Raw genomic sequence first — 13,368 nt, 5'->3', positions numbered from 1 at the left:
ATCAGGTTAATTAGCATCAGGTAAACATGACAGAGACAGAGTCTCTCAGGTGAAAAACTAGCCAGAGGTTCACCAGTCTTAATCCAACCTGGATCTAAAATTTGTGGAAAAATGTTCTTCAGACTTTGAAATTTCTTTTCTTATTTTTTTAATACTTTATTTTTATTTAATGAACCACACAGACTATTGTAACATACAATATACTATATTATATCATATATTATATCATTGATAATATATCCAGACTTTCAAATGTCACCATCTACAGTGTATCACCAGAAGATCCAGAGAATCAGGAGGAATTTCTGTATGTATGGGACAACACTGGATGCTGGCCATCTTCTGTTATAAAATGGTTATTCTCTCATGGACTCAGGAGGACTTCCAGAAATCTTTATGAACACAGCTTACATCCACATACACAATAAAGTGTCAACAAGCGCCTCATGTGAAAAGGATCCAGAAACACAGCCGTCTTCTCTGGACCAAAGCTCTTTTAAAATGTTCTGAGGCAAAGTGGAAACCTGGATGAAGATGCATCTTCATGGGACATCCATTTTCATTTCAACCTGGATGAAGATGCATCTTCATCCAGGTTTCCACATGTGGAAATCTGTCTGGAAAACATGGAAAGCGCCAGTTCATGTAAACACCACCTCACCATGAGCGGCTTACTTATTCACTTGTTTTTAATAATCAAAAATGGGTTCTTTTGTTTTTCTTTTTAAAATCATTATTGTGATTAAATTCCCAATTAAAAAGTAATTATTTCCCATAAAAACAGCTTAGTTAAACAGTACAAGGTTTGTTTCTCAGGCCTGCAGATGTAATGGAGCAGGGGATGTCCCATCATGCAGCGCGGCTGGATTCTCCCATCGTGACCACCGCTTCCAGACAGAGAGGTGATGGCGGCCGGTGAGACACACACGTAAACAGCGCCTTCACTCAGCCGCTCTCCCCGACGCGCTCCGGGGCGACCAGCCCCCCACACCGCGGTGGTGCCAGCGCGACAGGCAGCGTGCGGAGACGCGGGTCCCTCGGCGCCTTTACCGCCTTAGCAACTACACACAGTTACAAAGAAACGAGAGAAATAATAAAACATGGACGAGCTCTCTGGCGGAGGAGGAGCGGCCGCCCCACGGCAGCCGCCGCCGCCGCAGCAGCAGCAGCAGCAGGGGAGCCACAGCAGCGCCAACCCTTCCGTCGGAGCTGTCATGGTGCCGCAGCAGAACGACGACCTGCCCCGGCCGCAGCAGCAGTACACCATCCCCGGTATCCTGCATTACATCCAGCACGAGTGGGCCCGGTTCGAGATGGAGAGGGCGCACTGGGAGGTGGAGCGGGCTGAGCTCCAGGTAGGTCGTTAGCCTAACCTAGCCTAGCCTAGATCCGGCTGCACAGAACCAGCAACAACAAAGGGGAAGGTGTACTTTACAGTGCTGCATTTAATGTCGCTTTCAGATTTTATAAGAAGACTGGAGGTCGTGAAACCAGTCTGCCAGTCCGTTCTGGAGGTTTCTGCTGGTTTTGTGAGGAGCTAGCTGTTAGCAGTTAGCTGTAGTTTATCTGTGGGTGTCTCTCCGAGCCCAGCGAGCCTCTGCTGGTCTTTTCATCACCCTGTAACGAGTTAAAGTTGTGAATCAAATGTGATTTAGAAAAGGCTATAACTAATAAATCTGTCTGTAGTGATCTTTAGTGTTAGCACAGCTAGCTGTTTGGCTAATGTTGATGCTGAAAGCTTCGCCTGAGACAGATTTCTGTAGGTTTTTTAAATAACATGTATGATGGATAAACGTTTATCACAGAAAAAAGACTACACATAGAAAAATAGCTACTAATTCCACCAGCCTTATGTTTGTTGTGGGTTTTAAGCGTTGTGCTAATCATAATAAAAGTGTTCAGAGTTCATTCAGATGAACAGTTGTGGAAGAAAACCATGTCATGTTTAGTCTTTAGTTCACTTCTGTCTGAAGATGAACAGAATTGAAGACACTTTCAACATAAAACTTATAGAGCCAATGTCCAGACGCTGGGCTGAAAATCAGATTTTATGGGCTGTGAGAGATTTATGACTAAATGAAAACAAACTCAGCTGAATGATCGTCTTACAGCACACAGTGTTTGTGCCTTAATGTGTTTTCTCACACACCGCTCTGCAGAGAAATCCTCCGCTGTTCAACCAAACTGAGGCGACTCGGTGTGTCCTCACGCAACTTGATGTGCCACCGTTTCCACTTCCATCTCAGACATGAATCGGGGAAAAGCCCGCTTCGTTTCCCCCATCACCCCCATCCACCTCTCCACTTTCGCATACGACACTCGAAAATGATAAATCAAACATAATATGGTAGTTTGTCTAGTCACTTGGTCTATCCACAGAAATGACTGAGCCTAACCTCGTTGTGGCCATCCACAGTAAAATGTCCAGAGTGTTTGGAGGAAAGATGATATTCTGTTTTAAAATAATGTCAGTTTATTTGGCGCAGCATCTGGCAAAGCTTGATGTCCTGAGATGGCCATGAGTGTTTAGACGTGGCGACTCCAGTGATGCTGCAGCAGAGCTGGATGTTCAGCTCTGAAGAGTCCAGACTTTAAGTTGCTCACTTCTCAGGGAGAACACAGAAACTCTCATGGTTCATTTTTCCATTTTTCAAACTGTTGTTAGCAGTTCAGTGTACTTTGTGCCAGTTCTGTCCACCAGTCAGACCTCCTTCGTGAGCTGTGGAGCAGTAAAAACTGCTGTTTTCTTGACTTCAAACCAAGCGGCAACCTCCGGCGGTTAAAAGTGAAGCCTATGCGGAAGTGCATATAACTGCAGTTCCCCCTACATCCACTAGGGGCTGCAAAACAGAGCGAATCTCCATAGACTCCCATGTTAAAAAGACCAACTTCATGGCAGAAATAAACATGTTTACAGTAGGTCAGGTTTACCTTCATGACAACTGTGGGCGGAGTGAATTTTTTTTTTTTACTTTAAAACTCACCCGTTTTAAAGTAATTTAATCTTGAAATTCGGCAAATTTAGGGGCGTGTCCTTTTGATTGACAGGTACATCTCTGGATTCAAGTCAGAAGAACGTAGAACAACCGCGGTTGTTAGCCGGTTAACAACGTGACTTAGCTTTAGCCCGCTTACCTCCGTTAGCTGGGTAGCTCCCGTTATCTCCGGGTTAGCTCTTTGCTCGATGTCAATCATCCACAATGATACTCACAGCCCCCCTCTCAGCTCCACCTCTTTGCCCATTTCCAGTGACCCTGAAATCTGAATGAACGTTCTTACCAGGTCAAACCTGTTTAATTGTTTGATTATCCTGATGTATATCTGTAAGTTTTTACCAGTCTGATCTCCAACCTGTACATCTGACTGATTCAAACCAGAATCTTCTGCATGTTGCGGACGGGATCGGCTAAATAAACATTAAATATTGCTAACCTGCCTAACAGTTTAATATTCATATTTTTCACTAAAAATGCCTGAAATATCAGTGTAAATTTAGTTATCTATTAATTACAGAAACTTTATTACATTCTGGTTTGTGACATATTATCATGATAAATAATTTCTTTTATTTTACTATCTAAAATGGTTTAATATGATTGCTTGTTATTGTCACCAGGGATGTGATTGAAAAGAGCTGCATCTTTAAAGTGGTATTTTCTAATTAAGATTTTTCTAAGCTTTTTTTATGGGAAGGACTCGTACCTGGACAGGTAAAATGTCCAGGAGCAGTAATTGGAAAAGGGGAATAAGTTAAACAGGGTCATAACGTAAACTGACTGATCATCGTTCAGCAGAGCTCCAGACGGCGGCTCTGTGATCCACGCATGTGAACGGGCCCTGTGATTGGCCGAGAGACTCGGCGTGAAGCTTTGTAGGGACGCAGCAACGGCGGTCTTGTTGAGAAGTGATTTATTCCATCGCAGGTTTGATGGGGGAACAGCATGCGATGGTCCTCTTCTCGGAAGGCAGTCATCGCCCCACACCAGTTCACAGCTGTTGATGCTCGAGCTTGTTTTTGTTCTTCCTGTCGGGTCCAGGCCACCGAACATGGTCGCCGGTTTGTTTTCATGGCACACATCCCCTAATTCCTACGCAGCGAGGTGGAAACTAGAGAAGCTTTCACTTGTTTCTGAATGATCAAGATGATGATGACGATAAAAATTCTGTTAGGTTTTGCTGAATTATTTAGAAAATTGAGTAATATTATTGATTTTATTTATTTATTTTAAAGAAGTAGATTTAAAAAACAAAAAGCTTCTGTTTTTTTCCAGAAACTGTTCTCAGCTTGCAGCGTTTCCTTCAGAGAAGCTCCATCATGTCTTTAGAAGTTGACCTTCATCCCGTCTCACTCGCTTGGAGATCCTCTGGTCTCGAAGTTCTGGTGATGGTTTTGTTATTAGTTTGTGGACTGTGTGGTTGTTCAGACCTGTCCTGAAACTTCAGATGTCAGCCTTTGGTCCTCCAGAAAGTCCATGACCCCCAACCTGTTGGAAAACTAACATTAGCTTGGCTTCAGAAACCAGGCGCAGGCTCATAAACTGTTCTGGCTGCCTTTTCTGGCTTCACAGCTGAGTCGTAGCTCTGCTGAGGATCATTCTGCAGGATTAACTGAATTACAGACCATTGGATTGTTTAGTTTTTCTTACATATGAGAGAGAATAACTTTTTCAGATGGGAAAATGATCTTATTCATTTAGAGGGTTCTGTGAGGTTCTCCCGGAATGAGTGCATGACTCATCGGGAAGGAATAAACAAATTCCAGTGAGATATGTCATGGTGGTCTTTGACCGTATAGACCCTGAAGGCTGTGCTGGGACTGGAGATTTGATCTGATTGGTCGAGTCCCCCCACCGTTTTATTACCAGCTGTCGGTGTCAGTCAGGTCGTTGCCTTTCTCTACCAAACCTCTTAAAACCAGTTTCCTTCCAGCAAAAATCGTTGTCACTCTCATCAAGTTTCATTCTGCAACACTGAATTTGATTTATTCATTTATTTCTTTTAACTCTTTATTCGTCAGACATCATGCACCTGCCGTCTGAAGAAACCGTTTCCACGTTCTTTTAAAAACAAAATCCTGGAGTTCACCTCAAGCGCAGCAGATTGCAGACACATTATTCACTCTAGTTCTGTCTGGAAAATTAACCTGTTTTTTCATGTTTACGTCCTGTTTTGTTGAAATTATGGCTGCTAAAATGCGGAAAACGGATGTATCAGTTCCAGGTGACTGACCCGGAGCACCAAAACCTGCTCTGTGATCCACATCAGCACAGCTTGTAAGTGTTCATGTTAACAGATCATAACAGTAATGACTGAGACCACCGCACTGGATCAGATCTTCTGTTTAATCTTTCATCCTGAGCTGCATCCGGACACTGCAGAGAGGAAAACCTCCATCAGAACCAGAAAGGGCCACCGTCTTTCTGGATGGAGAGGACAGGAACAAGGGAGGCAACGAGCAGCATATGTCAAAGCCAGAACAGAGCCCAGTGCATTGTGGGATGTCCCCCAGCAGCCTCAGCCGATAGCATCAGATGGATAATAAGTGTCGCCAGAAGATGTCTCCTTCCTGAAGCCAAACTGGGATCTGGTTCCAAGGAGAGGGTTCTGATAACTGGAGGATTCTGCCTGAGTTCAGGACAGATCCAGGTCCAGAACAACTCTCAGGTTTCTCTCTCTCGGCCATCCCGAGTAATTCCATAGCTGGACAGATGATGTTCTCAGGTCGAGAGATAACAATTACAGCCTCAGTCTAGATAAACTTTGGAGAAGAATCCGACTCGTTCAGGTCTTTGTCTGTAAAACGTCCGACTGACTGGTTTCTTCAGGCCTCATGGAGAAGTAGATCTGAGTATCATCTGCACAGAAATGAAAGTTTATAGCATGCTGTGTAATACTGGTACCTGGAGGAAACATGTCAGGTGTGTGTGGCTTGATTTGTACTCTTTAACATAAACAAAGGAAAATAACTTAAACCAACCTGATGTGGTTCCTTTAATCCCGATAAGCAGAATGTTCTGATCCCTGGTATCGGATGAGATCCAACAGCACCAGGCTCCATGTTTTGGTAAAGAGGGCAATGCTGCGGGTCAGGAGGCTGTAATTAGGCAGCCTGGCCTGCTGGGCCCTCTGCTGACAGCCTCGTCCCAGCTGAATGCTAAAATTAGACGGGCCCAAAATAACTGCAACGCACAAAGAGGCGAAGGTTCAGCTCCTCGTCAGTCACAAAACTGATGATCAAACAATGTCACCACGTTTTCGTGTGTGTTTAACTCAGTGGCTGCTGAGGAAGCAGCAGAAGTCGTTTCTATGTGAAGAGCTTTTGGTTTGTTGGAGTCTGGACTTGGTGTAGGATTGGGTTCAGACCGGAGTGAGACGGGATGATAGATGTGTTGATGGTGCAGTTGTTCGGAGGAATGACCCTGATGACTGACTCACTCCGTATACAGCCTGGTCTGAGCGGTCAGGATGGTAAATTTGGGCCGGTGACCTCACCGTACACACTAACTTGCATCTTTAAAGCCCCTTGTCATCCTCAGGGACTGTTGGTCTGACCTCATCACGACTGACTCATGTAGATCAGACTCTGAGCTGGAGCCGTTCAGTTTCATGACCTCAGAAAACCACAAGGAGAGCTGCAGGTACTCGGATGTGTGTTTGGTGCTAGATCTGGTTCAGACCTGGTTCAGATCTTTGTAAGCACCGGTTCATTTCTCAGGTCTCAGTAGTGTCATCTTCCATCTGGTGCATTCAGAGATAAAAATGTATAATTTTATATTAAACAACAATCCTTTGACACCTAAAAGGTTAATTCACTAAACAGTCAGCCTTATGTGAACAGTCCAAAGGTACCGATGTGGTCAGTTGTTTAAAGAGGAGGTTCAAGGCTGATCAGCTGGCGTTCTTCTTGACGTTATGTCCTACGTTATGCACCGTCAGATAAATCTAATGAATCATGATGTTCTCTTCTGTTATGGTTTGTTTTTCTTCATCTGCAGGCCAGGATAGCCTTCCTGCAGGGGGAGAGGAAGGGCCAGGAGAACCTGAAGAATGACCTGGTTAGAAGAATTAAAATGTTAGAATATGCTTTAAAGCAGGAAAGGTAAGAAACTTGTATTAATATTTTGATCTGGGGGTGGGGGGGGACTTGATAAGTATGGGCACCCTTAAACTCAAACTTTGCTATTAAATCTGTTTTTCATGAGTTTAAGAGAATAACCCCTAAAATCATGCGGGAAAATGTCTTCTGGTCGAGCGAGACCAACCTTTTTGGACACGGTTCCAGAAGGAAGCCTTACCCCAGAAGAACGGGATCCACCACATAGTGGTGGCAGTATCATGCTGTGGGGTTGGCTTTCTTCAGCAGAAACTGGAGCTTTAGTCGCAGTGGACGTAGTTCTTGATAACGATTATCATCAGAAATAGTTATAATATTATTATTACCCTAATGATTGTTTTTAACTAAAAATGTGTAAAATCGCATCAAGACTCCTTAGAAGGTTTTAAATCTGGTTTATTTTTGTCTTCTGATGCCAGCATATAATCAAACAACAAAGTAAAGTTTGATTGCAACTAAATCTCCCCTGCTATGCAGTAAATCCTACATGTTAACTCTGGATCTTTCTCAGAGGAAACGGATGGAAAAACCAACAGGACCTCGATCCGGAGTTCTTATGGGCTTATTTCTGTAAACATTATAAAAATGCTTTTGAACATTTCCTATAAAAACCTCCCCTTTAGCAGAATATCTGACCCATCCAGGTCCTTCCTGATCTGGTCATGTGATTCAGACATAATCCCACATGAAAAGTCTGATGCTTAGGATCTTTATGATCAATTAATTGTATTGTTTCATACTGTAATTGTGAAATGAATGAAGTACATCATGCACCTTAGCTGATGCAACCAATTTATGACTTTTTTTTTTATTTATTTGTATTTATTGTCCACCTTTATTTACATTTGGTGGGAAAACTTTTATTTACTTTTCCTTTCGTCCCTGTCGTTCTCAGAGCAAAATATCATAAATTGAAATATGGCACGGAGCTAAACCAAGGAGAGATGAGGATGCCAAGCTTTGAATCAGGTAGACAACACACAACAAACACATTCACTGTTTACAACGACTGGGTTGAAAAATACAATAATCAGTTTGAATCTATTAAAATCTCATTAATAAAGTCCAGGGGTGTCCGGAGTTGGTCCGCGAGGGCAACACTCCAACAGGTTTTCAATGGATCCCTGTTCCAACACACTTGACTCAAATTAAATGGAACCACCAGCTTATGAGGTTCCGCGTAATGACTCTATAGCTGGAGTCAGACGTGTTGGAGCAGGGAGACATAAAAAACCACCAGGATTGTAGTAGGGCTGGGCGATATGGCTGAAAAATAAAATCTCAGATTTTTTTAAACCAAATCCGATTTCCGATTTTAATCAATTTTTTTTCCCTTTACTGGAAAGAAAGAGAGAAAAAATTACAAATGTCAAAAATTATTCTTTGTAAAAAAATGCTTTTATTGCAGTCAGCCTAAGAGTTTACCTGAATTTAAAGTGCAACTAAACAAGCTGTTAAACAAGATTGTAAAAAGATGCAGGCGCTGCCGCTGTAAACATTGTAACAAACATCATGTTTGCACTTCGTGCATTTCCACTGTGAGACAGTTTTTAACTTTTGTTCGTACATTTAATAACAGGCCCGATCTGCCAGCGCTGAGACCGTGTTCTCACATTAGCCAACGCTGAGACCGTGTTCTCTCACATTAGCCAACGCTGAGACCGTGTTCTCTCACATTAGCCAACGCTGAGACCGTGTTCTCTCACATTAGCCAACGCTGAGACCGTGTTGTCTCACATTAGCCAACGCTGAGACCGTGTTCTCTCACATTAGCCAACGCTGAGACCGTGTTCTCTCACATTAGCCAACGCTGAGACCGTGTTGTCTCACATTAGCCAACGCTGAGACCGTGTTCTCTCACATTAGCCAACGCTGAGACCGTGTTCTCTCACATTAGCCAACGCTGAGACCGTGTTCTCTCACATTAGCCAACGCTGAGACCGTGTTGTCTCACATTAGCCAACGCTGAGACCGTGTTGTCTCACATTAGCCAACGCTGAGACCGTGTTGTCTCACATTAGCCAACGCTGAGACCGTGTTGTCTCACATTAGCCAACGCTGAGACCGTGTTGTCTCACATTAGCCAACGCTGAGACCGTGTTGTCTCACATTAGCCAACGCTGAGACCGTGTTGTCTCACATTAGCCAACGCTGAGACCGTGTTGTCTCACATTAGCCAACGCTGAGACCGTGTTGTCTCACATTAGCCAACGCTGAGACCGTGTTGTCTCACATTAACCAACGCTGAGACCGTGTTCTCTCACATTAGCCAACGCTGAGACCGTGTTCTCTCACATTAGCCAACGCTGAGACCGTGTTCTCTCACATTAGCCAATGCTAATTTGTGATTTCTGATTTTTGTCCTCTAGACGCCAAAGAGTCGGAAGTTTCTGCTGTTCCTGTCAACAGTCAGCTGACATGGAAACAAGGACGGCAGCTACTCAGACAGTAGGTTTTCAGATGTTCGGATGATAGAACCCAAAGTTCCCAAATATGACAAAATCATAATGGCTGCTCCCCCTTCCTCTGCTTCTGTCATATATTTTAAGGCTAAATCTTATTTTAATTGGATTCTTTATGATTGATCATTAAATCATCAGATTTAGTCACAGATTTCACTGTGTTGTGTTCAGGTACCTACAGGAAGTGGGATACACGGACACCATCCTTGACGTTCGGACTCAAAGGGTTCGCTCTCTGCTGGGCCTGTCGGGTTCGGAGCAGAATGGAGCTGTGGAGAACAAAAACCTGCAGCACCTGATTAACGGGACTGAGCGCTGCAAAGACAGCAAGAGGTGACCCAAGTCATGTTAACCTGGTCTGGACCTAAATCCGAGTTTTCCTTCAGTAAACCAGATCACGCACAGGCCTCAGCTGCTGGCTCCAAGTTTCTCCTGGAAAAGGAAGTTTGATATGTTTTGACACTTTTATGTTCCTGTAACATTCTGTGTCTGTCCAGGATTCCCAATGATGATCTGGAAACATTCAACTTCCTGGAAAATGCTGAGGACAGTGATGAGGATGAAGATGAGGAAGGAGATCTGATGAATGACATCAACACGGACAAACACCACAGAGCCAAAAAACATAAGACCAGGGTATGCCAGGAGGAGATGGCTCTGCAGCTTCCAGCCATTCCTTCTCAACAGTTTTCCATGATTTGTCTGTTTCTGTATTTTTCTCTTTAGGTTGGAAACGAGGGCTTAGCGTCGGAGGATGATGCTGACACAGAGGAGGCCCTCAAAGAGTTCGACTTCCTGGTGACAGCAGAGGATGGAGAAGGAGCTGGCGAAGCTCGAAGCTCCGGAGACGGGACAGAGTGGGGTGAGAAGCAGCACATTCCCCTCAGCGCTAACAACATTTACACTGTGCTGCCTTCCGCTATCTGTGCTGTCCGCTGGAACTATGCAACTATGCAAACAGGAGTGCTGCCATTCCCCAGTTCCAATCCAACAAAAACAACAACAAATAAAAAACATAGGCAACAACACATATTGCCTTTATTTATAACAAAAAATGATTTGTTACTGGAGCTTCAAATTTTGATCATGATCACGATTTTAGTGGCCACAATCAAATAAACCTGATCGTCAACGATATTTACATTCAAAACGCTAGCTCTGCTCTGCTGGTTGATCAGGTTCTCAACCAGCAGTCTGCCAACCAAACGCGTGGTTAAAGCTTCATTAAGCTGCCTAAATACCAAACGCGCACACCTTTCAGCAGCCAGTTAAGTATTGTTGGATTGGTTGGACATGGGTTGTGGGCGTGATTAACATGAAAAAGCCTGAAGTGGTAAGATGCCGCTTCCGCATTTTTCCTGTTGCAGGTAAAATGGATTTTGATTAAACAGCTAATTGAGGTTGTAAAAGATATGAACATTTTTACAACATGTTAAAATACAAGAACCCTGCAGCGTGCACAACCTACCCTGCTGCGGACGAAGTTGCTCGTTAAATATGAAATAAGCAGCTTTAATGCACAAAAAGCCGACATGACATACACACACACACATATATATATATATATATATATATATATATATATATATATATATATATATATATATATATATTTCAAAATTTTCTGTGCTTGTGTCCATACAACACTGAACCTGCAGGCGGTTAAATAAGACGGCTTTGGTTCAGTTGGTCTCAAACCCAGGAGAGATGCTGCCCTGAGGTTGACTGAAGTGCAGCTCCCACCACATCAGAAACTACTGCTGGAATCAAAAGAGAACAGTGTTTCACTCAAGTTTCTCTTTGCAGCTGAGCCGCTGCCTTTTTCCACCGGTGGGGGGAAATCCTTCTTACTGGGGGCGTCAGACGATGTGTTGGAGAGCATGCTGGGTCTGGGTGACCTCGCTGACCTCACCGTCACCAACGATGAGACAGATTTTGGCTATGATGTAAGTAAAATGACCTGGTCTCTGTCTCAGACATCACTCACAGGTTTAACAACACCTTTTCTGTGTTTTTTTTCCTCCAGCTGTCGTCCAGTAAGGAGTCTTCTTTCAGGAAGACCTGGAGCCCCAAGTACACGTTGCGGAGTCACTTTGATGGTGTACGAGCGCTGGCATTCCACCCTGTCGAGCCCTGCTTGGTCAGCGTGTCCGAAGACCACACTCTTAAACTGTGGAACCTCACAAAGACTGTTGCTGCCAAAAAGTATGGCCCCACCAGCTGCATGCCCACACCAGCCATACAGTCACACCAGCCATACAGTCACACCAGCCATGCAGCAACACCAGCCATACAGTCACACCAGCCATACAGTCACACCAGCCATGCAGCAACACCAGCCATGCAGCAACACCAGCCATGCAGCAACACCAGCCATGCAGCCACACCAGCCGCATGCCCACACCAGCCATGCAGCCACACCATGCAGTAAATTGCATGTTTTCTTCCTACTGTCTTTCAGAAGTGCCTCATTCGACGTGGAACCGGTCTACACATTCAGGGGCCATGAGTATGTATCTGAACTCTCATCGTGTCACAGTTCATATCCTGGCATAGTTCAGTGTTTGATCGTAAAGAGGAGAAAACTGCTGCTGATGGTTAAGAATCTTCATGATGGTGTGTTTTCTCTTTTATTGAAAGAACAAGTGTAAAAGAACAAAAAAAAAAAAGAACAAGTGCAGAGTTTATCAAGGCCGTAGCTTTTACACCAACAACAACTGCAGTGTCAGTTGATGGACTCTTGGATCATTTAAATCTAAAAGTCTTAATTGTAATGGATGCTGTTGCCATCTATCCATCCATTTTCTGCTGCTGCTCTGGTCAGGCTGTGGGGGCAGCTGCCTAAGCAGGGAAGCTCTGCTAAAGGTGGGAGTTGAAGCTCGCTCTGACGGGGGACTCAGCCATACGTTCCCAGCAGACCCTCACAACACTTTTGGGCCTGCCAGATCTGACTGGCTTCCTCCCCCACCATCTGAGCCAACTCACCACCAGGTGGTGATCAGTTGACAGCTCCGTCCCCCTCTTCACCCGAGTGTCCAAGGCATGTGGCCACAGGTCCGACAATACGACTACAAAATCGATCATCGAACTGCGGCCCAGGGAGTCCTGATGCCAGGTGTACATATGGCCAAGGCCATGGCCCAGGCCATGTGTCGAGGTGAGTCCAACTATATCTAGTCAGAACCGCTCGACCTCGCGCACAAGCTCAGGCTCCTTCCCCACCAGAGAGGTGACATTCCACGTCCCTAGAGCCAGTTTCTGCAGTCGAGGATCAGACCGCCCCTTGCTGCTGCCCTGCTCACACTGCACCCGACCCCTACGGCTCCTCCCACAGATGGTGAGCCCACGTGAGGTGGGGCCCATGTAACCCTTTCGGGCTGAGCCCGACCGGGCCCCACGAGCAAAGGCCCGGCCACCAGATGCTCGCTTTCGTACCCCACTCCCAGGGCTGGCACCAAATGGGGCACATCAAAAGCCAGAGATAGAAACTCTGAACGTGGCTGCTTGACGCAGGGTATCAATCAATCAGAGCGATCAGCACACAGCTCCTGGAGTACGTCTACGATTTATCTGGTGAACCCAGACATGGGGCTGAGATGCCCTACGACAGTGTTCCTCATTGCATGCAGCTCACCGACTCTTGACTTGCGGCTCGTGAAGCAGCCGCTTGCATTCTAAAAAGGCTCTCTAAACAAGTCATAATGATCCTCAACGGTGCAGTTCCCTCCACAAACAAGAGCTGCAGGCTGCTTGCAGAAACTGACCCTGTCAGAGTTGCCAGTTTTGGCTGAT

General features: G+C 44.9%; 1 protein-coding gene across 2 annotated transcripts in view; it reads left to right on the top strand.

Annotated features, from left to right (window-relative positions):
- Nucleotides 1-913: 913 nt before the first annotated feature.
- Nucleotides 914-13,368, top strand: part of strn3 (striatin, calmodulin binding protein 3) — a 23,318-nt gene continuing 10,863 nt past the window's right edge. Inside the window, exons 1-10 of one of the 2 annotated variants that reach the window (XM_079261939.1) lie at nucleotides 914-1,355; nucleotides 6,996-7,099; nucleotides 8,010-8,083; nucleotides 9,484-9,562; nucleotides 9,748-9,909; nucleotides 10,074-10,212; nucleotides 10,303-10,438; nucleotides 11,383-11,522; nucleotides 11,603-11,781; nucleotides 12,038-12,085. In XM_079261939.1, the coding sequence (XP_079118065.1) occupies nucleotides 1,101-1,355; nucleotides 6,996-7,099; nucleotides 8,010-8,083; nucleotides 9,484-9,562; nucleotides 9,748-9,909; nucleotides 10,074-10,212; nucleotides 10,303-10,438; nucleotides 11,383-11,522; nucleotides 11,603-11,781; nucleotides 12,038-12,085 (1,316 nt within the window). In that variant the 5' untranslated portion in view covers nucleotides 914-1,100. The remainder of the gene's footprint in view (nucleotides 1,356-6,995; nucleotides 7,100-8,009; nucleotides 8,084-9,483; nucleotides 9,563-9,747; nucleotides 9,910-10,073; nucleotides 10,213-10,302; nucleotides 10,439-11,382; nucleotides 11,523-11,602; nucleotides 11,782-12,037; nucleotides 12,086-13,368) is intronic. The other variant, XM_079261940.1, reaches the window with a different exon arrangement.

This window comes from Telmatherina bonti (assembly GCF_933228915.1).
Source record: "Telmatherina bonti genome assembly, chromosome: 22".
Classification (NCBI taxonomy): domain Eukaryota; kingdom Metazoa; phylum Chordata; class Actinopteri; order Atheriniformes; family Telmatherinidae; genus Telmatherina; species Telmatherina bonti.
Note: the sequence above shows the minus strand (reverse complement) of the source record. Positions and strands in the feature narration are given on the sequence as shown.